At 48.0% G+C, this 23,513-nt stretch overlaps 5 protein-coding genes across 21 annotated transcripts; 2 read left to right on the forward strand and 3 right to left on the reverse strand.

Moving 5' to 3' along the window:
• Window positions 1–227: 227 nt before the first annotated feature.
• Window positions 228–10,117, reverse strand: LOC112874945. 3 transcript variants are annotated; one of them, XM_025938555.1, is made up of 11 exons: window positions 10,108–10,117; window positions 4,503–4,802; window positions 4,308–4,400; window positions 3,270–4,168; window positions 2,954–3,042; window positions 2,641–2,744; window positions 2,432–2,531; window positions 2,285–2,360; window positions 2,089–2,203; window positions 1,489–2,020; window positions 427–922 (listed from the first exon to the last, which is right to left on the reverse strand). In XM_025938555.1, exons 2-11 carry the CDS (start codon window positions 4,741–4,743, stop codon window positions 427–429), a joined length of 2,745 nt encoding a protein of 914 aa, XP_025794340.1. In that variant the 5' UTR covers window positions 4,744–4,802; window positions 10,108–10,117. The 3 variants fall into 3 exon arrangements, with proteins under 3 accessions (XP_025794341.1, XP_025794342.1, XP_025794340.1); XM_025938556.1 differs by lacking the exon at window positions 10,108–10,117 and having other exon boundaries at window positions 228–922; window positions 4,503–4,894; XM_025938557.1 differs by lacking the exon at window positions 10,108–10,117 and having other exon boundaries at window positions 240–922; window positions 1,418–2,020; window positions 4,503–4,894.
• Window positions 5,036–6,932, forward strand: LOC112874948 (histone-lysine N-methyltransferase SETD1B-like). Of its 3 annotated transcripts, none has more exons than XM_025938570.1 (2): window positions 5,036–5,304; window positions 5,374–6,932. In XM_025938570.1, the coding sequence occupies exon 2, from the start codon at window positions 5,401–5,403 to the stop codon at window positions 6,892–6,894; it is 1,494 nt and encodes a 497-aa protein (XP_025794355.1). In that variant the 5' UTR covers window positions 5,036–5,304; window positions 5,374–5,400; the 3' UTR covers window positions 6,895–6,932. The 3 variants fall into 3 exon arrangements, with proteins under 3 accessions (XP_025794355.1, XP_025794354.1, XP_025794357.1); XM_025938569.1 differs by having other exon boundaries at window positions 5,384–6,932; XM_025938572.1 differs by lacking the exon at window positions 5,036–5,304 and having other exon boundaries at window positions 5,313–6,427; window positions 6,515–6,932.
• Window positions 6,880–12,204, reverse strand: LOC112874947 (pentatricopeptide repeat-containing protein At5g52850, chloroplastic-like). 10 transcript variants are annotated; one of them, XM_025938568.1, is made up of 6 exons: window positions 10,083–12,204; window positions 9,252–9,373; window positions 8,682–8,869; window positions 7,753–7,870; window positions 7,476–7,661; window positions 6,880–7,367 (listed from the first exon to the last, which is right to left on the reverse strand). In XM_025938568.1, exon 1 carries the CDS (start codon window positions 12,153–12,155, stop codon window positions 10,236–10,238), a length of 1,920 nt encoding a protein of 639 aa, XP_025794353.1. In that variant the 5' UTR covers window positions 12,156–12,204; the 3' UTR covers window positions 6,880–7,367; window positions 7,476–7,661; window positions 7,753–7,870; window positions 8,682–8,869; window positions 9,252–9,373; window positions 10,083–10,235. The 10 variants fall into 10 exon arrangements, with proteins under 10 accessions (XP_025794353.1, XP_025794351.1, XP_025794348.1 ...); XM_025938566.1 differs by having other exon boundaries at window positions 6,880–7,661; window positions 7,753–7,858; XM_025938563.1 differs by having other exon boundaries at window positions 6,880–7,661.
• LOC112874950 lies at window positions 7,350–9,218 on the forward strand. Its single transcript, XM_025938575.1, has 6 exons — window positions 7,350–7,612; window positions 7,748–7,862; window positions 7,947–8,028; window positions 8,714–8,765; window positions 8,876–8,930; window positions 9,013–9,218. Exons 2-6 carry the CDS (start codon window positions 7,775–7,777, stop codon window positions 9,186–9,188), a joined length of 453 nt encoding a protein of 150 aa, XP_025794360.1. The 5' UTR covers window positions 7,350–7,612; window positions 7,748–7,774; the 3' UTR covers window positions 9,189–9,218.
• A 169-nt stretch (window positions 12,205–12,373) lies between the features above and the next one.
• On the reverse strand, window positions 12,374–15,299 carry LOC112876824 (F-box protein At4g00755-like). 4 transcript variants are annotated; one of them, XM_025941005.1, is made up of 5 exons: window positions 14,291–15,299; window positions 13,509–13,928; window positions 13,265–13,440; window positions 12,958–13,068; window positions 12,374–12,881 (listed from the first exon to the last, which is right to left on the reverse strand). In XM_025941005.1, the coding sequence occupies exons 1-5, from the start codon at window positions 14,442–14,444 to the stop codon at window positions 12,759–12,761; spliced, it is 984 nt and encodes a 327-aa protein (XP_025796790.1). In that variant the 5' UTR covers window positions 14,445–15,299; the 3' UTR covers window positions 12,374–12,758. The 4 variants fall into 4 exon arrangements, with proteins under 4 accessions (XP_025796790.1, XP_025796789.1, XP_025796788.1 ...); XM_025941004.1 differs by having other exon boundaries at window positions 12,958–13,071; window positions 14,291–14,946; XM_025941003.1 differs by having other exon boundaries at window positions 12,953–13,068; window positions 14,291–14,902.
• Between the last annotated feature and the right edge of the window lie 8,214 nt (window positions 15,300–23,513).

Raw genomic sequence — 23,513 nt, forward strand, 5'->3', positions numbered from 1 at the left:
GTCATGCTTTCAGGTTTTATTCCATTTGGATTTGGGTTTGGTTTGGAGTTTGGACCTGTGCTTCAAGTGCGAATCCTTTCACCTCGTCCTCCATCTAACATGAAACGACAGGAGCTCGTCCCGCTCATGGTTTATAACTTATAAGAGCAAAAATAGAAAGCTTCATCACAAAGCATCGGCTGACTTATTCCACGGGAATTGCTACTGTTCATTCCAGTATGAGTATATGACTAGAAAGCTTCATCACAAAGCATCGGCTGACTTATTCCACGGGAATTGCTACTGTTCATTCCAGTATGAGTATATGACTATAGAACACTCTACAACAACAACCACAGATTTATTCCAAGCGAATAACTATTCTTCCTTTTCTAGCTGCACAGCTCCTACCACTCTACTCATCTTGGTACAGAGATGACACGGCCTCTAGTCCATCTTGAATCTGTGAGAAAACTTCTCCAGGCTCTCCTTGCAGTCGTCCATTACCCTCTTCGACTTATCACCAATGGTAGAACCAAATGCACATACACCGCCCTGCACTTCTGCTGATACCTTGTTTGCTTTGGAAGCAGCAGCCGCCCCAAACTCAGTACACCAATGCCTTGCATCTGCTGCTTGCTGCTTTAGGCTTGCAATGAAGAACCTCACATGCTGCATCACTCTCTCCAACACATCACAAGACCGCACTTTCATCTTAGCACACATTGACTCTAGCTTCTCGAGCAAAGAGTCTGCCCTGTTGATAGCCTCATCAACTGGATGTTCTTTGCCAGCATTAGCCCATGTGACTCCAGCTGAAGCATCTTCCCCAAGTCCTTGTTCAACAACAACTTTGATTCCTTGACGCTCCCATAGGTTCCGAGCCTCCTCAAGGGCCCGTGCATGCTCCCGAGCCTTTTTCGCTTCCTCCTCCGCCCAAGCCCTGGTTAAAGAGGGTATGTCAATTGATACAGGATAACTGATATAACATCAATGCATTCTGATAAAGCCTATCAGCTATATCATGCAGCATGAAAATGCAGATTATGATACAGTTGGCCGTCTCGAATACAAAAGCTGGAAATTCTTCATGAAATAGTTAGCATGAACTTAAGACTGTGAGTATAGTTAGCGTGAACTTAAGACCGTGAGTATACTTTTAGTTCCGAAAGCAGAAGTATATAAGAGTATATCAATCACCAGCAGAATTTTATAGTATTCTTAGTAATTTATGTGATATCAAGGATGTTGTAAGTCTCCAGTATCATCTCTACAATTACAAGTCCCCAGAAGAAAGTTAAGTGCCCAAACTTCAAAGTCTGAGCGATCAGGAGTTGAACATTAAACTATATGATGTCCAGAATAACAAAAACTTTATCTCAGATAAGAAACCAGTAAACCACATTGCCTGTACTAAAATGCAGAGACAACATACAACCTAAAGACAGGTTGGGGATCAGGGAAAATAAATTTAGTGCAGAGGAAATCTCGAGTGTCAAGAATTCCTGCCTGGCCATAGATAATGCCTTCCTCTCCACTTCAAGTTCATATTGAAGTTGCACAACAGCCAAGTTTTCATTCTCTATTTCCTTTTGGAGTTTCTCAATCCTACTCTTCTCGAATGAGATCTCCACCTTCTTGCTCAGTACGCTCTGTAGCTGTTCCTCTACTTCACTCCTCAACTTTGATAGAACTTCCATTTCAGTTTCAACAGCAGCTCTGCCCCTGAGAAGAATGTTCTTTTCTTCTTCTCTTTCTGCTCTCAATCTATCAAGTTCCATCCTTGCTTCTTCAGCTAGTTTTTCAAGGGTCTCTACCTTTTCTCTTTCCTTTTTAAGATCCCTTTCAAAACTTGCATTAAGATCTTTCTCAACCTGAGCAACCAATGCACCATGTGCATTTACAGCTGCTTCAGCTATTTTCTCTGCCTCAATACGAGCAAGCTCCTCCAGAACCACCTCAGTGGAATCACCAGTTGAAATTGCTAGGGAAGCTTGTCCTTTCGTGACAGGTTTGTCTGGTTGGAAAAGTCTTGTAAAACCTTCAAGAGAAGAGGTTTAGAAATAACCCAGAATCTACACAGGAAGATCAATTATATACAGAGCTTACCAAAGGCAAGAGCTGTAATGCTCTGGTCTCCAGCAGCCAAGTCAGCAACCAAAGCAGGCCAGGAAGCTGTGTTTATCTTGTCAATGTCTATATAGCCAGATGCTCTGTACAAAGACTGAGAGAGAGCATTAGTGTAAGTATAGGCAGCTGATTTCAAGAGAGGATTATGAATGATAAGATATTTCTCATTTCTTACATTTCTGTCAACTTCAGGTAGTTGCCTCTTATCCAGGGCCATTTTCCAACTCACAAGGTCTTGACGTGACAGACGACTGCAAGGAAGATTAGGGCTTTGATGAGAGCAAAAAAGAGAGCGAGCCGGATGCAACTGAATGACCATCACCTCTCGGGGGAAAACAAGTTATGATCATCCTGAAGATCTTCTGGCAAATTCATATCAGATCTCGAAAGCTTGCTAGAAATCAATCCAGCTTCTGCTAAGCCTACGAGTATATTGAAATTAATAAGAATGACATAGCATTCCACAATGACGATTCACTAATCAAACTTAAAGATGTGGTTTTTTTGGGGAAAAAGACTAGCATGCCTCACCTTGTATGAAAGGAAAATCAGGATCTTCAGGTGTCACATCATCAAATGCAAGTTCAGTGACATTATCAATATACATTGCCGGATACACTTTCGAGAAAGTGTTCCTGTTTGGAATCCAGAAGAATAAGCTGGTTAATGGAACGGTCACCTAAGAGAGGAAAAATGAAAATCTAACCGCAGGAAGCAATAAGCTTCGATAGATCAAGAAAGTGAACCCATTTGCTCAAATAGGAAATAAAGAAAAGAAAACTGGAACGATACTGCATATCTCCCTGCTTGGGAGGTCAATTGATGCAGAAGAAAAGATATGCACCTTGAAAGGCAATTGCTTGCAACTACCAACCATCGAGCATACTCACGTCGGGTACACAGGTCACCAGCTCGAACACTGGGTTCGATCACCTTAAAAGAGGGTAAATTGTCAGGCAAAGAGTTCCATATACTTAAATAAAGATTGCCTGTCTAACAAACAACTCCATTATGCAGTTTAAATCATGCAAATGAGATGCTGCAACATATAGTGTGATACTTATCCACAGTGCCAATGGTAGTCCAGGTCAGCACAACAAACAACATTGGTTCAGGGCTAAATAGAAAAGAGAAGGGCGGACTGGACTCATGAAAGATACCTTTAGAATTTTAAGGGCAGCTACTGCATTTTCCTGGGTTGGGTCAACAGAAGCTGGAACCACAATCTGCCCAGCGGGCACCTGTGAAGCAGTGGATACTAGAGAGGGAGCAGGAATTCCAGCAGAAGAAAAAGATTGGTCAGGAGGTGTGGACTTGAATGATTTGTTTTGGTTTTCTGATTCACTTTCCCTTTTATATAGATCCTTTGCTAAAATTTCCTCCCCGCTTCCTGGCTCGCTACTCCCCATAGGTAAATCATTCAAGCCCGGTGGAAGCATTCCATCCGCACTTACATGCTCTATATAATCAGGCAATGTGGACGGATAAGCTTCATCTTTGTTATGAATTTCTGGATTCTGCTCGATACCTTTGTCCTCTGGGTGAGATGCCACCAGAACACCACCGCTAGAGATCTCTCGGATGGGCACAATATCATCTGAATCTAGCACCATCGCATCTGATATTGCTTCTAGATTAGGAATTCCCTCAGAGCCTGCACCATCAAGTTTGCTAGATGGTGCACAAGCATCCTGAGCATATTCAGCTGAGATGGGCAAAGGAGGAGGTAGCAGCGGACTCTGAGTACCGTCTGGAGCAACGAGATTGTCAGCCTGATGCGCTTCTTCACTGATAATGTGGTTACCATTAGTATCGAGCTCAGTGTTTTGCAGAGGGAGCTCCATTTTACACTCAGCTGGCCCCCCCGGTAACTCGTCTGATTCTAGAGGTGGCATTAACTCATCCGCACCCTTTCCCGTCTCGAAGCTGTCATTGTCATCCTCGCAATCAGTTGATAAGGAAGCCTGGGCATCTTCCCTCACAGAATTGTCTTTGTGGGGGTCATAATCAGAGTAAGATTCCGTAGCAGCGCTATCTGAAGACAATTTTTGCATTTTTCCTGCATAGAGAACCAACAGACAGCAACTGGGAAGGTGAGCGGGATGGGGTGGCTTTGGTTCTTGGAGATGGGATGAAAAAGCACAACGCATTGCTAGATAGGGTTAGTAGAAAGAAAAGTAAGAGAATGGGATGCGTACCAGCTGCGTAGTTGCTGCTGCTTCTGATGGAGACTGCAGCAAAGGTAAGACCAGCAAAGAAGAAGAACGCAGCAAGCCCGGGTCCTAGAAGCCCTGAGGAGGAGCAGTAACTTGAAATTCGATTGACCCAGGTGCAAGTGCTGCCTAGATGTGATGGATCAGTAAGGAGAAGAAGACGAATCGAATGAGTCTCACCTCCTGCTGGTCCGAACCCTAAAGGAGATTGGTCGCCGCCGTCGCCGTCCGCGCCGTCGGAGGACCAGCCAGCGAAGGAGTTGGCCGAGGGCGAACCAGGAGACGCTCGGACGGTGCGGAGGCGCGGGGGCGAGAGGAGGAGGAGGACACGAGCTGGGGGTGGGGCAGGGGCCGGGTGGCGAAGGAGGCGGAGCTGGAGGCAGCAGGCCATCTTGCCCGGGTAGGCAGCTAAAGCGGGCATCTTGCGGTTTTGGCCGGGTCAGGGGAAGGCAGGGCAGCTACGTGCTGCTGCTGCTTCGGCTCCTTTCCTCTGCTCAGCTGCCTCGCCGGCGCCGGAGCAGCAGGAGGAGGAGGACGGGTGGACGACGACTGGAAAGAGAAGGATAGGGAGCCTGGATAGGGTGAGCTGAGCACCCACACGGCCACACCTACTATTACTATTGATGATGATTGGAAATATTATTCGAAGACGGCCCAGCCCATCGCACTTTAGGCCCAGCAGCGTATCTCACTTTAGGCCCAAGGCAGAGCCCTTGAGGTGCATGCCCCCCCCGCCGGTTTGGCCGCTCGCCCGCTGGCTGGCTGCCATTCCTCCTGTTCTTGCCAGCTTCTCTCCCTCTCTGTGGTTTTTCCCCCCTTTTGCTTTCCTCCTGAATCGAATCGAATGGAATCGAGACGAATCGAATCGAGCTGAGTCAAATTCAATCGAATCGAGGAGACGAGGACGACGGACGCATTGGCAATATGCATGCAGATATTTGAAGCAAATCTTTCGAAGGAAGGAAGGAAAGAAGAAAAAAAGGTGATCGATCGATATCATGCATGCATCCAAGACGATTTTGCTTGCTGATAATAAATAATGAATAGTCAGTAATCTCCAGGTCTCCTCCCAGCTCCAATGGCCGCAGCGCACGCGCTGCTCTGGCGACGCCACCGGTGGACGGCCCTGCGCTCCCTGCTCCTCGTGGCTCTGCTCCACCGCCTCCATTGCTTGGCCTTCCTCGCCGCCTCGTCCCCCGTGTGGCTGCTCGCCGCCTTCCTCCTCGGCGTCGTCCTCGTCCACAGCGAGCCCAACGTGCCGCTCGCGGCAGCGTCAGAGGATGAGGACCGCCACCTCACCGCAACCGGAGGCAGCTCCTCCGGCGACAACGACAGCTCGGACGACGGGTCCTCGGCCACCAGCATGGAGGACGTCGGCGAGAAAGAGGAGGAGGTCGTCAAGGCGGCCGTGGCCTGGACGGCGGACGACGAACGCAGCATCCAGAGCATCGGCTCGCTGGAGCTGGAGAGGGACGCCAGGCTGGAGAAGCTCATGTCCAGGCGCAGCATCCACCGGAACCTCATCGACCTCGACATCCACATCCCCGCCGTGCTGATCAAGAACCCCTTCGACCTCCATCACCATCATCACGACGACCCCGGCTCGGCCCCTTCGGCCCTGCTCGGCCAGCACAGCAACCCCTTCGATTTCGATGTCCACCAAAGGGACCCGGAAATTCTGAGACGGCACGAGAGCTTCACGGCCGGCGCCGCCCCTCCCGCCCGGCCATCGCGCTTCAGGCCCTACTTTGTCGCCGACGTGTCGGCGGGTGGAGGCGGGGACGCCGGCAGCGACAACTCCAACTCCTCCTCGAGCCCGTCGTCCTCTGCGGCCAGCGACCAGAAGGCTCACCAACAGGCCGCGGTCAAAGTAGAAGAAGAAGAAGAAAAAGCGGCGGCGACGGCAGCGGCGGCGTCGCCCTCGCCGCCCAAGTGGGGCGGGAACGGGATGGTGGTGGCGGTGGACGTGGAGCTCATCAGTGACTCCTCTGACGACGACATGTCGCTGCCGGGCGATGATGCCGCCGGCAGCCTGAACAACCCCCGTGATGAGGACGAGGAGGACTCATTCGAAGTGGAGAGCATCACGCAGCAAGTGGCTGCAGGTGCATGCTCTTCTTCTAGCTCTGGATCGACTTGCTGCAGATGCAACACGGCAACCGATGCAAATAATCAAACTTATGGATGCGCAGGCGAGCGGCAGCAGCAGCAGCCCCGTGATGTCAACGTGATGCCAGGACAGGAAGAGGAGGGCGCGAGCATCAGCGTCAGCAGCTGCAGCAAGGAGTGGGTGGCGCCCACTACGCTGGCGTCGCCGGCGGTGGAGGAGAGCGAGAAGAGGGAGATCAGGGAGCACCACATCATGGGCCCTGTTCCGGTCACCGACGACGACGCCTCCACGGCCACTGCAGCAGCAGTGGTCGCAGCCGCAGCGCCACCACCGGCAGCAGCAGCAGCAGTGCCACCACCGGCAGCAGCGGCGCCAGCGCCATCACGGGCACCATCAGTGAAGCCGAGCAGCAAGTCCAAGGCGACCTCCAAGAAGGCTGTCTTCGGCTTCTTCCGAAAATAATGAATGCTTTTCTCTTCCTTTATTGACAAGTCTCAAGCTTGTACTTGTACTTGTACTTGTACACAAACAACCAATTCTCAAAAAAGAAAGGAATCCAGGATTCAGATTCTTACTTCGGTTGCTAAGCAGTTGGGTTACATCCAAAGAAAGCAATCCCTTACTTCACATGCCTCGTAGACACCACGCAGCAGCATGGATGATGCAAATGCAGTGCGATGTACACATCACGTTGTTTCTCCTATTCTTAAACCACCAAGCAAGCAAGCAAGCAAATTCGTCCAGCTGAAAGCCTCACACATCACAGCTCCCACCCCTTCAGGCAGGCGACCTCTTCCATCAAGCAAGCAAGCCCCTTCCCTTTGCTCACACAGCCAACGCCATGAACTCCACCTTGCCATCTATCTCCTTCCAATCCCCCTGTTTCAAGCTTCAATCAGCTCCTCAATTGCGCCTCCGGCCTCCTCGACAACAGCCTATACACACAAGGAAACAAGGACTTCCCCTAAAGCCTATACACGCAGCACTCAGACCAGACAGAAATGGCAGACTCAACAACCCCAACCGCAGAGGTGCCACCTTACCATCTTCGCCCCTGTCAGATGTCGTTCAGGAGTTCTACTCCTCCCTCAATGAAAAGAACAGCAAAAGGCTGGATAAGTTGATTGCCCCTGATTGCGTCATCGAGGATACCGCATATTATAAGCCACTGGATGTCAAGGTTATTTTCTCATCTGCTTCAGCATCTGCATTTCAAGGCCCAATTACCCCTGCATGTTAGATTGGAGCATCAAGCTATTAGGGTCAGGTTCCTATACTTAAGCTCACAAAAAGGGGAAAAAATATCTCAATGCAGTGTACCCGTATCTACTTCAAAAGACTGATGGAATCCATGGGAGAGAATGTCAAATTTGCCACCGATGAGGTTTGTCAAGGTGCAGAGCACACCGCGGCAGTAATGTGGCACCTTGGTAAGATCCTTCATTAGGAATTCAAAATAACAAAGTGATGGGGAAATCAATAGGACAATGACGTCGTCATGTTGCTTGTTACAGAATGGAATGGATACACCATCCCCTTTACCAAGGGCTGCAGCTTCTACATATGTTCAGAAAATGGAGCGGTGCTTCTTATCAGGTAGCTGAGATCAATACCCTTCCCAGTAGCAGCATTTCATCCTCTTCCTTCCTCTACCTCTCCCTCTCTCTTGTCTCTCTCTTTCATTTTTACCGTTTGCATTGCTAGTGGCTTTACTATTCTTTTTCAAAAGGCAGAATTTGCCACAGGACATGGTATTTGCTATCTAGACGTTCAATAATTGTGCCTAGGTACCTTCACAAATCTTGACTCTTTGCCACAGCACACGGCAACCATTAGAATAGTATTTCTGTGATTTCAGTGAAAGAAAAGTTTGTAAATGGCACTCATGCCCTTGCAATACAAATGGAGGACGCAAAAGCTGAAGCCGCTTGTGACTCACAATCCTCCTATATACATGCAAATCAATGACAGCATTTTCATCCTGTGTACAAAAGCTATGGCCCAGCTAAGTCAAAAAGAAAAAAGATGCTACCTAGAATAGGACAAAATACTCTATTCACTAACACTCTCACCTAAAATCAAAGGAAATATTATTCTAATTGTCACTGTGTATTGTGCCAAAGAGCCATAAATGTAACAGTACCTAGCCAATTATTGAATGTTCGGTGTGATATAACAACTGCCAGGAAAGTTCAGTATGCTGTGATAAATTCCGAGGATTTTTTTAAAAAGAAAATGCTTCCCTTTACCTGAGATAACAATGATTTCACATACACTGCAGGAAAGTTCATATCTTTGATGAGTCACCACTGAAACCAGGAAAATGGGCATTGGTAGGCACACTAATGACTCATGTTTTTACTGCTGTATGCTGTATCATTCCAATTGAATGAAGCCATAGCTCGCACTAACCATCTCCTGTGAAAAATTGCAATTCCTGCAGGAAATACTCAATATTGTCACCAACTTACTCAACATGTTCCCAAAAATAGCTGAAGGTATGTGCTTCATAAGATCAATAAAGGTTCAGTATAGACTGTTACTACCTAAATCCAGCTAAACATGCTGGTATGCCTGCAGGTTTCCTCAAGGATCCAGAAGCAGTAGTTCAACCTTTCGTAAAGCTCTACAAGTTCTATGTGGAGCCTTTTATCCTCCCATTTCTAGCATACTATACCCACTTTTGGACATATGTGGCTCGAGGATTGACTGTGGTGCTCCATATCTTGTATAACTTAATTAAACGGCTCATATAAAGAGCTGGAATGACTGAAATTCAGGAAAATAAATTTGCAAAAAATCATCTATTAGTATATTACCAGTAACTACACCAGGAATGAGGGCAGAAGCAACCAGCCCATGAGAACCAGCTGTGCTATGGGAAGACTCGATGAGCCAGAACTTTTCGTATGATGCTATACTGGTTATCATATCCATGCTTCTGTGAAAGAGAAATTGGCATCATTTCACATTTGAAGGAAATGACTGCCAGCATAAAGATGTAGCTACTGACATGAAATGGTTGCAGGGAATACATAACATTTACTTTTGCAACATCAGTTTTATTAAAAACATCAGGAAATATGTACCCTGAAAGTGCTGCTTTTGAATTTCGCAATGGTTGATTGTCAGTTCTACTGTTACAGGAAAGGTCAAACAAAAAAAAAATCTATTTCTCAAACCATGTTCTGGATTTCAGCTTTGAGTAGCAAAAAATATAGTACTTTGTGCAAGAAGCATCATAATTGAGTTGAAAACTGACTGCATTGACCAGAATGGTTTTTCTTTTGTGCAAGAAGTAATTATTCAGAGCCACCGTTATCTGAGTATGTTAGCAGGATGCTTACTAGTACCCAAATAAGCGTTGTTGTATAAGAGAAATGGTTAATTTCTTCCGGCTAACTAAGTGAAGGTGGCAGATGCCATGTATTGTATGTGCTTTCTGTGCAATAAAATCTCCATGAATTCTTGAAGGTGGGGAAGTGTCTCCTCAAGAACAAATAAGCAGACCCTGAATTAACCTTTTTCATCACAAACTTAATGCGGAGATTTTTTCTCATACTGAAGAAATTTCCCAGAAATAATACTTTCGTTTCCTTGGGTATATGTAACAAAAACCCAAGCTCAGTTTTCAGAAATTGATTGGATACCTGCATCCCTCGTCATCCCGCAAACCTGTCTGCTCGTCGTAATCTTGTATCCTAGGAGCACCACAGATGCCTGAAAGCATATTCCATATTACTGAATCTGAAGGACCCAACTCCAGTGCCTTCCTTGCAATATATTTGTCAACCACCAGATCATTATGGAGCTTGCAGAATGCCAACTGGGTCCTGTAAATTGACAAAGTCTGGCTGAACAGCCCCTGAGTCGATGGTGCGTGCCACCTTTGTAAGATGCCCTGCTTGTCCCAGCATATCCAGAAACAATGTGTAGTGGCTCTTTTGTGGGGGGACACCAAACAGATTCATCATAGAGTTGAAATGTTTGATTCCAATGTCAACTAAGCCACCATAACTGCAGGCGGAAAGCACAACTGAGAAAGTGACCCCATCAGGCTGAGCGCCAACCAAAATCATGTCTTCAAAAGTCAACAAAGCTTCAGCGTGACAACCGTTAGATGCCAGCCCGGAGATAATAGAATTCCAGGAAACAACACTGGGTTCCCTGATTAACCGGAAAGTACTCTTAGCATCCTCCAGACACTTGCACCTGCTGTACATGTCGATAAGGCTGTTGGAGACAGATACCTCATGGCTCAATCCCAACTTCACTGCGCAGCAGTGCAGCTGCTTCCCAGCCTCCATGGATGCCAAGGTCGCAGCAGCGGAAAGGAAGCAAGCTAGGCTGAAACCATCGATATCAACCTCCTCATGGAACATGTGAAGTATCATCGTGAGTGCCCTGTGGTGAAGCCCTATCTGATTCAGCCCTTTGGCTAGGCTCGTGTATGTGAATCTGTCCCTAACGAAGGACATTGTGGTTGCCACATCCCAAGCGTCGTCCATTCTTGCAGATCTTGCATACACATCAACCAACGAGTTCCCGACAGCCGCGTCCAATGACTCAAAGCTAGTCTTAAGCACATACGCATGGATTTTTGCAGCGAGTTGACATGCCTGTGCGGAGGTGCAGCCTTTCAGAAGAGTGGACAGGGTGAAGGAGTTGGGTTGCACCCCGGTAGCTCGCATGCGAGCAAATGCTGCAAACGCCTCTTGGTCCCTGCCATGGCGCACGAGTCCAGCGATGAAGGCAGTCCAGGACACCACGTTGGGTGTGTCGACCGCGCAGAAAGCATGCAGCAAATCAAGGAAACGTGTGGAGGACTTGCTGTACAAGTCCAATAGTGCATTGCAGGCAGAGGTGTCATGCTGCAGACGAAACTTGATGAGGCGGGCATGGAGCAGCTGTCCAATGTGCAGCGAGTGGGCTGAGGAGCAGGCAGCGATGAGGGCGGCGTAGGTGAAGGCATTGGGTGGCACCGCGGCGCGTTCCATGTCACGGAACGCCTGCAGAGCAGGCTGGAGCTGGCCACCCCGCGAGTAGGCAGTGATGATGGCCGTCCAGAGCACGACGTCGGTTTCAGGCGTGGCGTGGAGCACAGTGCGTGCGGAAGCCATGGCGCCACAGGCGGCGTACATGTGGAGGAGCGCGGTCTTGAGGACCAGGCTGAGGTGGGGACCCCAGCTGCCCCAGCGGAGGAGCTGTGCGTGGAGCATGGTGCCGTGGCGGCGCAGGCGCAGGGAGGTGCAGGCGGCGAGCAACTTGGAGAAGGTGTGCTGAGTGGGCGCGCAGAGAGGGAGCATGCGCGGGTAGAGCGCGAGCGCACGGTGGCAGTCCCCGGCGCGGAGGAGGGCGGAGATCATGGCGGTGTAGGACACGGCGTCCGGGTGCGGCATTTCGTCAAACACCCTGGTGGCGCTGTCCCTGTCCTCGCAGTCGGCGTAGAAGGCGAGGAGGGAGCATGCGAGGATGGGGTTGGAGGCGGCCAGGCCACGACGGCACACCTGGGCGTGTATCTGGTAGGCCAGGCGGCGGTCGCGGCAACGGAGCAAGGCGGTGTAGGCGAGCTGGTCGGAGGTGGCGACCGCGGGGTGGGCTCGGAGGACGCGGCGGAAGACGGTGAGTGCGGCGGCGTGGCGGCCGGAGCGCGCGTGATCGGCAACGGCGGCGGCCCAAGAGGAGGCGCGGCGTTGGTGGCGGAAGACGGCGAGCGCGGCCATGGCATGTCTGCTTTGCGTTGGTTTGGGGATGGGGGCATCCCCCGTATCAGAACAGCATATCATTTACATACATACATGATACATACTGCTCCCTCAGTTTTAAATTATAGATCGTTTTAGCTTTTTTATAGATCGTTTTAGCTTTTCTAATACATAATATAAATATATATTTAGATGCATAATAAATACTATATATCTAAAAAGAAACCAAAACGCTCTATTAGAAGAAAGTAGTTGCCATCTCGCCTTGTTCATCGTCTGCTGAAGCAGCAGCAGCAGCAGCAGCAAGTGGTGTAAGTATGAAAGAATTCAAGAATTCTCTGTTACAGACTCTCTTATTATTCCACACAAGACAACAAGAAAAGAAACAGAACAACACTAAATCAAACGGAGCGGTTGTTTGCGAGGAGTGCTTGTCAAACCACCACCACCTATGATATATCGCCGTCGTCATCTTCCTCCAACAACTGCAATGGAGGTCCGAACAGCAGCCTGCTCAGCAGCGCTTGGTTCCACCCGATTCCTCGGCCAGTGCCTGACTGCCAGATTCTCGTTGCAAAGTTATGCCAGTTCGAGGGGCTGCTCCCATCTTCTCCCCCCAAGTCAGAGCAGCGCGCAATGCTTCTTCGAGGTTCTGGGTGGTACTTGAGGACTACACCATTCTCGCGAGGAGCCACCGATAGCTCCTGCGACAGCGGATTCCCCAATATTTGGACATGGGACACACTGTAAAAGAGCAAACCTCGCTCACCATATGCATGAAACCAGTGACCACAGACAAAGTGAATGCCACTAACCATACGTAGTAAAGACCATCTATTGCCTGTTTCTGAATCCTCCCGAGAAGCTCAATCTTCACCACCCCGCCGATGCATACAACAGCATGTGGAAGCTTAAATGATTGTGCGACATTCTCCTAGAACAGAACAGAGCACACCATTTCACTTCCAACAGATATTTACAATGCAACTGCAAACACTAAACCTATAAATACCCTCTGCCAATCTTTCAGAGAGCACTCTTGATCTATATCAACCTGAAGTTTATTACCAATATTACCGCATGAAATCACGCTCAAGAGGAAAAGGAACAAGATATATTAAACAGACCTGCAACATTGGAAACTCTGGAGATGCATAAGTCCAGGTATAGTTGTCATCAGCAGTCAGCTGACCTTCGTTCTCATCGGATACAAGTTGTTCAGGACACAGAGGCAACTTTGGATAACCCATCCGGAACCGAACATACTGCGCTGAGTATATTGGGCTACCGTACTGGAAAAATGCTGCATTGTGAAAAATATCAGCAACAGGTGCCTTTTGGCATGCGAGAAGGAAATGTTACCACACAAACCTTGGAATGGCTGTATCTTGATTTCATCAATGAGGCAAAGATCTGAGTGAAGCATGTATATGAGGCATTCGGGGAAACTAGGATCCCTTTGGCCCCCGCTGGACCAATAAGACAGGCTCATCTCCACATGATCAATTGGTTCAAGGGTATTTTCTATGGTCTCTTCTGGAAAATTGTCAGTGCTCGATGCACCTATGCACCGGATGATGCAATTCCTGCTATTGTAATGTGAGAGCAGAGAATGACTAAGATGCATATAAACCCTGTGATCTCTCTTCTGGTTCTCCCACCCAGCAGCAGCGCTTGATCCAACATCTTCCTTTACATCACTGCCAGAACTGCTTGCTTCAATACTGGTGAAGTTGGAAACCTCGGGACAGACTCGCAGGCACTGAATCTTGCTGAACTGGTTTGCGATGACTGGATGACAATTAAAACTGAATTGCTATTATCATTTGGGTCTAAAAATTGATATAGATGCAAAAATGAATTGTGTGTTTTGGGGGAAACTTATCACACGTATGGAGGAAGGAAACATGGCGTTGGTCCAACTTGTTTAGTTGTATTGTATCATCATATGACACGAAACAGGAATAACACACTGAGCAGCATCAAAGGAGGGAGACAGAATGTTGCTGCTGCTCCTCACAACAAGCAATTCAATCATGATTCCACTATTTGCTACAAGCAACGCTAGGGACTAAAAAGAAAGCGAACGAATCATAGTACAATATATCAGTATCGGTCAGGATAATAGGAATGAGGATGGACAGAGGGCAGACCGAAGGTGCGCCATGAGCGGGAGACGGCGGAGGCGCGGGCGAGGTCGGCGGGGTGATGGAGCAGCGTGAAGACGATGGCGGAGGTGTCCGGACCCAGCCACTGCAGGAAGTCAGCACGATCCTCCTCCTCCTCCTCCCCCATCCCCATCCCCATCTCCTTTAATTGCCCGTACACGGGATGGGATCTCAACCCCCGGCTTCCCTAGCGAAGCTAGGGGAGGAAGAGGAAGCGGCGGCGGCGGCAGAGTCGATGCCTAGTCTGTCTCCTGGCTGCAGTCCTGCAGAGGTAGTGCGGCGCAGCTCCGACGAACCTTGGATTCAGATTTGTAGTGGAGCTAATCACTAATCAGGCAGGGCAGGAGCGCGAGACGGGCCTGGAATATTGGGGTAGAAAATACTATACGAGTAGAATGTACCACCGGTAGCTCAAACTTGCTGATCCTCGTTTAGATTCTCAAACTTGCAAAATGCATGTTCAATCCTCAAACTTACTAATCATATCACAGAAGGTTCAAATTATCATTCTAGTGAAATGATTAGCAAATTTAATGATCTGAATGATATGAATGTGCATTTTGAATGTTTGGGGATAAAATAATTAGCAAGTTTAACGATCTAAACGATATGAATGTGCATTTTGAATGTTTAGGGATCGGGATGATACCTCGAGCTAAGTTCAAGAACCGACAGTGCATTTTACTCTATCGATACCATCATTCCGGTCCCTAAATTTCACATTTAGATCCTCAAATCTACTTAATCATATTTTGTGAAGTCCAAAACATCATTTTTAGGTTATAAAATAGCAGTGTTGCAATTTATGTGAAATTTACATGTGGCTCAAATTTTATTTTTCAAATTTTATGCTCAACTAATATATTTTCTATTTTTTCTCCCAACATTTGTTTCGAAACTTTATGCCGAATATTTCTTCCAATATTTCCTCCAAAATTTGTTCCTTTTTATTTTTTGATTCTTTTACAAATTTGATCATATGAGTTTTTTGTTTTATAAATTTTTTTATATAGATCGTTTGTATTGAATATATTTGTACAAGTAAATTGGTATAAATTATTTTTGTGCGTATACATTTTGTATATAATTTTTTATTTCAACAAATTATATAACTTTCGATTTAGCTTAAGCAAATATGATTTGAACCTCACGTGATATGATTAACGTGATATGATTAACAAGTTTGTGGATGTGAATGTGCATTTTAAAAGTTTGGAGAACAGAATGATACTCCGAACCAAATTTGAAAACCGGTGGTTCATTTTACTCTTTTTATATTTATAATAGTATGCTTTCAATCGCCTAGTAACTGACCCAGGCGGCCCCGTATGTATAATTCCACCAATATAAAGTTAGGAACTCACTAACATCTCATCCTTCTCCCCCTCGGTATTGCATGAGATCCCAAAAATCCTTGTTGGCATGAAAATCCCAAAGATCCTTAGGATCAGGACGGACTCGGCCTCATAGTAACGCACATATATTTTGCAATAGATAGCAGAGTAAGCTTGTTTTCCTTTACAACTTTATTTTTCTATATGTTAATTAAGAGAAATATCTGGTACCAATTAATCGTTAGGTAAGGGGTCGCTTAGATATACTCCCCTCCTCTTTCTCCTCATTATAATATATGTGTATTTTAAGAGCACGGATCAGTTGTGACTTTTTCATTAGAATCCTTCTTCAAATTTTATTAATCCTAAAATAAAAAATAAGAACTATTTCAACTAAATATTAACCAACATGATTCAAGTTGTATTAAGCTAAGCATAAGCACGAACAGACATATATCAGATATTAGCAAAAAATAAGTATTCTAGAGCCATCCTAGACTTCGTGTGGGTATGATTTTAGCATGCCTTAGTGCTTTCTCATAGTGGCCTTAATTCTTCAGCCATAGCGATTGCAGAAGCTCGACTCGTGCAGTAGGAAGTGCAGCCCTGTAATATGGTGACGATGTTCTAGATTTTGAATGGAGCTTCCATGGATAACCTCTAGATTATCTGGTGACCGCCCATCCACCATCATCTCCAGCCCCGCTCCACACATAGTCACCTCCAATTTCTCCTAATTTTAAGCTTAGATTAGATCCGTACCCGTTGCTACGGGTTGAAAATTTTTGAAGCATCAATTTCACATACTAGGGTCAAAGTAAGTAAGAAGAAATAGCTACTGTTGTAGACCCCAAAATCAAATTAAAGTGAGCCAATTCCCTCCATGTCATAGAAATTTAGATAGATTTCTTGTATGCCACAAAATTTTTTAAGTTTCCTTCAGTGCTGTAGAAGTTCTGATTTATCCCTCGATGCCATTCCATCCAAATTCTCATCCATGTGCTGTAAAAGATAATTTTACCCTTCGAATCCACTTGTCAGCGTGCCTCTCTTCTTTTTTTCTTTCTCCCTCATCTCCCACCAGCTTCACGGCCTCTCTACACTGCCTGCTCGTCGGCCGCACTCGGTCTGCCACCCCAGCTCCCAGCGGGGGAGCTGGAGCTCGCTTCGGCCGGCCGCCGTCGCTCCCAATGCCACTGGGGGAGATGAACTCGCTGTGGCCCGCGCGGCACCAGTGGGGGAGCTCGCCTCGGCTGTGCGCCGCAGCTGCTGGCGGCGGGGCTCGCCCCAGCTCGCGTGCCGCCACCGCTGGAGGGGAGCTCGTCCCGGCCACGCGCCGCCACCGGCGGGGGAGCGTGCCCCAGCCCGACCTGTGCGACCTAGGCGTCGCAGCCTCCGCGAGGGGAGCTCGCCCTGGCCCGTGCGCCGCCGCCGGCAGGGGAGCTCGCCTCGGCCCGCGCGCTATAGTCGCTGTCAGGGATAGATCCCCTGGGTACCGCAAGAAAGCTACCCGTGAGGAAAAAGAAGTCTGATTCCTACTAGAATTCCACTGTAATCCTATTAGGACTCATACCTTGTAATCCTACTAGCACTCCTACCTTGTAATACTATTAGTAACTCCGTCCCTTGGGATATATAAAGTAGGGCAGGGATACCAACACAGAACCAACAGAGAGCAGCCAACAGGCAACTCAACACCCAAGTGCAGGGCGTAATATACAACACCCCAAAACAGGACGTAGGGTATTACGCTACTCTAGCGGCCCGAACCTAAAACTTACCACCTCGGTTATACCCCTCGGTGGGCAGGCGGTAAAACACCGACAGCTGGCGCCCACCATTGGGCGAATTTGAAGGATCTCTTCATCAACATCAATCCACTCAAGGTGGCGGATTGCTACTTCGTACATATGCATCGGCGGATCGATTCATCGAGTTAGAGATCGGATCCTTCAGCGAATGGCTACATCGACCTTGACTATTCGGCTTGACTTCACCTCACGCTGCAACATCGATGCACCGCGGCCGCCGACCTCGACGACCTGTAAGTGCAATCAAGCTCTTTGTGGGTTTTGGCGTTGATGACCACCTAATTAGGGAACTAATGAGATTCATCGAGATGACATGCAGGGAATTTAAAAAGGAGGATGATGTACAGGTTGGAGGATCCCCCAAATCTATATGATGGCTATCTTGACTCATGAAGGCTTAATTTATTTTATATTTTGAATATTGAGTTTAAGAAAAGCCGTACTATTAAGAGGGATCCAAGAACAACTGTCCAACTGTTGAACCAAATGCTCAAATCCTGAAAACCACATCCTCATACTGTTATCACCGTATTTTGACCAGGTCAGAAGTGGGCCACGGAGCAAGATGGGCTTGGAAGGCGGTCGTGACAAAGCTTGCGAATCGGGCCCGTGTGGAAGATGGAGGCCATAAGGCCGTGTAAATTAGGAATAAACAGTTAAGATTCGTGTCGTGATAGGTTAGGGTTAGTTAAAGAGAACAAGTCTACGGACTATAAATATGTACCATGAATAAACAAGAAACAGAATCAATCATCATCAACTCTCGGCGTATCGCCTCCCCTGTTTTAGGGTTTTTCATCGGGTAAGTGCTACGCGACCCCGATCACGTCTTGCGTGATCGGGGTAGCGTCACCCTTGCTCGTTCGCTTATACGTTGCTCGTGCTGAAGCCTTGTAGATGGCGAGTAGCGTTATTTATCCTGGCATGCGTTGAGTAATCTTTTCTTTTGGTGCTTTCATTGTGCTTTATGCGTTACTCTCGCATGTTTGATCATCGTACCTGTTCGTGGGTATGATGGTTTTATCTTGTTTCGTAGTTGTCAGTAGATCCAATCTGTTATGGCTGGTTTCTATGTATTTAGAAGCTTGGTTCAATATGTGCACGATTAGGCCTTGCAAACGAGTTGAATGATCCGATAGAATGCTCTGTGTCGGCTTTTTGCCTGAATAGAGGTTGTTCGGGAGTCGACTTTTAGTTGTTCTCTTGCTCTCTGTTTAGATCGTTTTGTCGATGCTTTTGTGTATCTATTAGGCTCAATTACGTGTAGGATGTTCCGATCGTGTAGTGAGGGCTTAGTTGTTGTGGATTGGATTAGATTGTTATTTATGAGGCAAGTTTTATTTAAATATATATGTACGTACTAGTTTCTATATTGCCTGTTCCAAAGATCCGATCCGGTATTGACGCAATCGGCTCTTCATAGCCGATACCGGGGAGGAGGTAATGAGCCGATCACGGCTCGGATTAACTTTTACATATATCTGTGTATGCAGGAGTTCGACACGTCACACCTTCCTGATCGGGTGTAGGATCAGGTGGCACGCCTAGCGACTCTCAGCCAGGGCGCGCGCCAGATCACTGGGCCGTTGACCGAGGGACCGGGGCCCACCAGCCGTCCCGGAAGCCTCCCGGCTCTTCGTGTTGCCTGTCGCTGCCCGCCGGCGGGTTTTGACCGACAACACATTCTGGCACGCCCGGTGGGACCTTCTTCATCGACTTCGTCATCATCTTCGGCATCTTCTTCATCGACTCCGTCATCTTCGTCGACTCCGTCACTGGTGGTCAACAAGATGGCAAGGGAGGATCCGATCTCTTATGAGGAGCTCTCTGCTGAGCATAAGCAGAGGTACGACGAAATCAGGGCTCAGTTTGAAGCCGATCTCATCGGCTCTTTCGAGAGAACTCGCAACCATGGTATCAGGTGGAGAGGTTTTTCACCTGAAGGTGCTCTTGATGGAGTGGATCTGTCTACCCCGTCCGAGGATCGTACCAGAGCTTTGCGGCAGGAGGTGAATTATGCGGTGGCTCATTCGTTGCATCGGCATTCTGAAAGTCTGGTTAATACTTTTGAGCGTGTGGCTTTACGGGTGGTCCAGGAAATAATGAAGCATCAACATTCTCCGACTGGGCCTGCTCTGGGGAGCCATAAGGGAGAATTGCCGTTCCAGACTAGACCTCCTTTGCCTTATGCGCTTGCAGCAGCGGAATCACATGGTGCTCCAGCTTACGTGGTTTACAAAGTGGGAGGTGATCCTACAGACCACCAGTTCTTCAGTGAGCCGCCCAAGGAAATCCCACATGGTTACATGTGCGCATACATCCCGGATAACAGTAACCCAATACATCTCTCACAGAAAGTAGCTGGAGGGGTTCCTGGAGCTGACGCGGATAAGCAAGCTTGGTTAGCAACTTATGCCACAGGGCCGAGTCATGATAGTGTGCACTCGGCCCCCAGATTACAAACAGCGGAGCAGATTGGTGCCATCCTAAGGGATCAGTTTGGCATTTTGCCGAAAAGGAGAGCGATCGGCTATACAAAGCCGTATCCGAGTGATTATGACCTAATTCCATTGCCACCCAAATATCGGCTCCCCGAGTTTACCAAATTCAGTGGGGCAGAAGGTGCTAGTTCCATCGAACACGTGAGCCGATATTTGGCACAGTTAGGAATGATTTCTGTGTCGGATCCGCTACGAGTAAGGTTCTTCTCACAATCGCTTACGGGATCGGCCTTCGGGTGGTATACGTCATTGGGTCCTGACTCCATCCGTACGTGGAAACAATTGGAAGAACAATTTCATATTCAGTATCACTCAGAAGCCGCAGACGCGGGGATTGCCGATCTGGCCCAAATGCGACAGAAGCGTGGAGAAACTGTGGCGGAATTCGTTCGACGCTTCAGGGAGATGAAAAATAGGTGTTATTCAACACGGATCCCAGAAAAGGAAGCTGTGGAACTGGCATCCCTAGGGTTGTTGAAGCCGATTCGAGATCTGGCTTTTCAATTGGAATTTACTTCGCTGGCACATCTGGTCCAGAAGTTGACGATGTACGAGCAGCGTCACCCTGAGCTATACCAGGAAAAGTTCAAGCGTCAAGTAGCGCTAGCTGACACTGAAGAAGCCGATGACTCCGAGGAAGAAGCGGAAGTATCGGTTGCGGAATGGGCTCGTGGTGCGAATCCCGTATCGTGCAAGTGGGTAAAGCAAACAGGACCGGCAAAGGGGTTTGATTTCGATGTAAGTAAAGTGGAACAAATTTTTGATTTATTGCTGAAAGAAAAACAGTTGAAATTCCCAGAAGGTTACAAACCCCCTACGGCGCAAGATTTGAAAGGAAGATCATATTGCAAATGGCATGATTCCTTCACCCACAGCACAAGCGATTGTAAGGAGCTTCGTCGGCAGATCCAATCGGCTATTGAGCAGGGCCGATTGATCTTGGGACAGACCGCTATGAAAGTCGACACTCAGCCGTTCCCTGGTGTCAATATGGTGGAAAGCAACGATCGGACGGCAAGGCGACAACTCAATTTCGCACTGGGCATCAACATGGCGGGGGTGGCATCACGCCGCCAGATCGAAGATGGAGAGGCTGATTCGAGCGATCGGCCCCAAAATGAAAAGGGTGAATATATTACAGAAAGGCAAGTAAGGTACGTAAGGAACCAACGGCCAACTTCTTCTGATCTTCTCAGGAAGTATGAGTACCAGTACCAGCAGCGTCTCCATCGGGAATCTGAGGAAGAGGAGTATGAGCGCCGGACCGGGAAGCGTTTGAGGAAGCACGAAGAAGCCCGCGATCATTGGCACTGCCCGTTCTTCAGGTACTGTTGGGATTCAGGTATGAGCCGATTGCCTACAATCAAGGATTGCCCAGAGTGTGGACCAAGGAGACCAGAAGCAAGGGATTCGGTTTTTCAGCGGATAGGACCTGCCCCACTCCGGCAAGCGCGGGTTCGGTCATCACAAAAGGAAGATGAAGAAGAGGACAGGTATCATCGTCCTCGTTGGTGTCCCGATGGACTTAGTCGTTCCCAGAAGCGCAGGGTTCAACGGCTGCGTAGCTTGGAGGAGGCCGAAGCTAAGTACATCGAGACTTTAAGGAAGGCACGACCAGATTTGGCAGAACAAGTTCACTATGTGCAGGAAAAGGAGTCGCGCCCGCCCAGGAAGGAATGGCGACCCAAGTCAACGAAAGCCGACAAGAAGGTATCGGCTGATGCACACATGGTTTTTGTGCTTCCTGCAGAGTTCCATGCGAGGCCCCAGGAGGAGCTGTCGGTGGCCCAACTTGATTTGGGACCTCGGCCAGTGATATTCGAGAAGCCGCAAGCTAAGAATTACAAACACCTGAAAGCTTTATATCTTAAGGGGTTTATTAACGGTCAGCCTGTAAATAAGATGTTGGTGGATACGGGAGCGGCGGTCAACATTATGCCATACTCAGTCCTGCGCCGTTTGGGGCGATCCACCGCAGACTTGATCAAGACCAATGTCACCCTAAGTGATTTTAACGGCCAGACTTCAGAAGCCCAAGGTGTCCTTAGTGTGGATCTCACCGTCGGAAACAAAACTGTCCCGACCTCGTTCTTCGTCGTCAACAGCAAGAGCACCTACAATGTTTTACTTGGCAGGGATTGGATCCACACCAACTGTTGCATCCCTTCCACGATGCATCAATGTTTGATCCAATGGGACGGAGACGAGGTGGAAGTAGTCCAGGCAGACGACTCGATCGAAATTTCACATGCGGCCATGAGCATTTGGGATGCGGAAGATCAAGAGCCGATTTCAGGAATGAGCCTGGAAGGGTGTGATCGCATCGAAGCTACAAAAAACGGAGTAAGGCTGGTCTTATCCACCGGCCTCACAGAGTAAAGGAACAGGAGGCAACATGTGGTAGCAGAGTCATAAAGGCCGGTTCTTGCAATCGGCCCCGAAGGAACGAAGTTGTAAATATAAATGTGTTTCGTAGGCGTTATAAAATGGCCAGCATAAACAGCCGGCCCTGTTCTTCTTACAAAAACTTGGAAAGTAAGGGGATGTGTGGAACGGCCGATCTTAACGATCGGCCGAGTTTTTTTATGCTGTGTCCTTTCTCCATTTGCAATGTTGATCTAATGGAAGAAGAAGGGAAGTTAGGATATGGTTTCACATCGGCTGATGAACTTGAGGAGATAGACATCGGTCCGGGGGATAAGCCACGACAAACATTCATAAGTAGGAAGTTACACCCAGCACTACGAGAGCCGATGATAGCATTGCTAAAGGGATATGCCGATTGCTTCGCATGGGATTACACAGAGATGCCTGGACTAGATAGGAAAATAGTAGAGCACCGGCTTCCCCTCAAGAGTGGGTTTCGACCGTTCCAGCAACGAGCACGACAGATGAAAGCCGAAGTTCTGGTCGAGGTGAAGAAAGAAATAGAAAAGATGCTGGAAGCCGGATTTATCAGGACTTGCAGGTACGCCGAATGGATTTCGAGCGTCGTGCCCGTACAGAAGAAAGATGGCCGATGGAGGGTGTGCGTGGACTTCAGGGATCTTAATAGGGCCACTCCAAAAGACGAATACCCGATGCCCATCGCAGAGACACTAATCAACGCTGCCGCCGGCCACAAGATTTTGAGTTTTATGGATGGTAATGCAGGATATAATCAAATCTTCATGGCCTCTGAAGATATACACAAAACTGCGTTCAGAGTGCCTGGAGCAGTGGGCTTGTTCGAGTACGTGGTTAGACTTTCGGCTTGAAGAATGCTGGTGCTACATATCAGCGGGCTATGAACCATATTTTCCATGATCTGATCGGTAATCTAGTAGAAATTTATATCGACGACGTTGTGGTAAAGTCAGCATCGGTCGAGGGACATTTAGACGACCTGCGGCGGGTTCTGGAACGAACTAGAAAGTTCGGGCTCCGGATGAACCCAAAGAAGTGTGCTTTTGGTGTGTCGGCTGGGCAGTTCCTGGGATTTCTAGTTCATGAAAGAGGGATAGAGATTGGCCTAAAAGTCAGGAAGCCGTACGCACCATGGTGCCACCCACCACCAAGAAAG

This window comes from Panicum hallii, chromosome 9 (assembly GCF_002211085.1).
Source record: "Panicum hallii strain FIL2 chromosome 9, PHallii_v3.1, whole genome shotgun sequence".
Taxonomy (NCBI): Eukaryota; Viridiplantae; Streptophyta; class Magnoliopsida; order Poales; family Poaceae; genus Panicum; species Panicum hallii.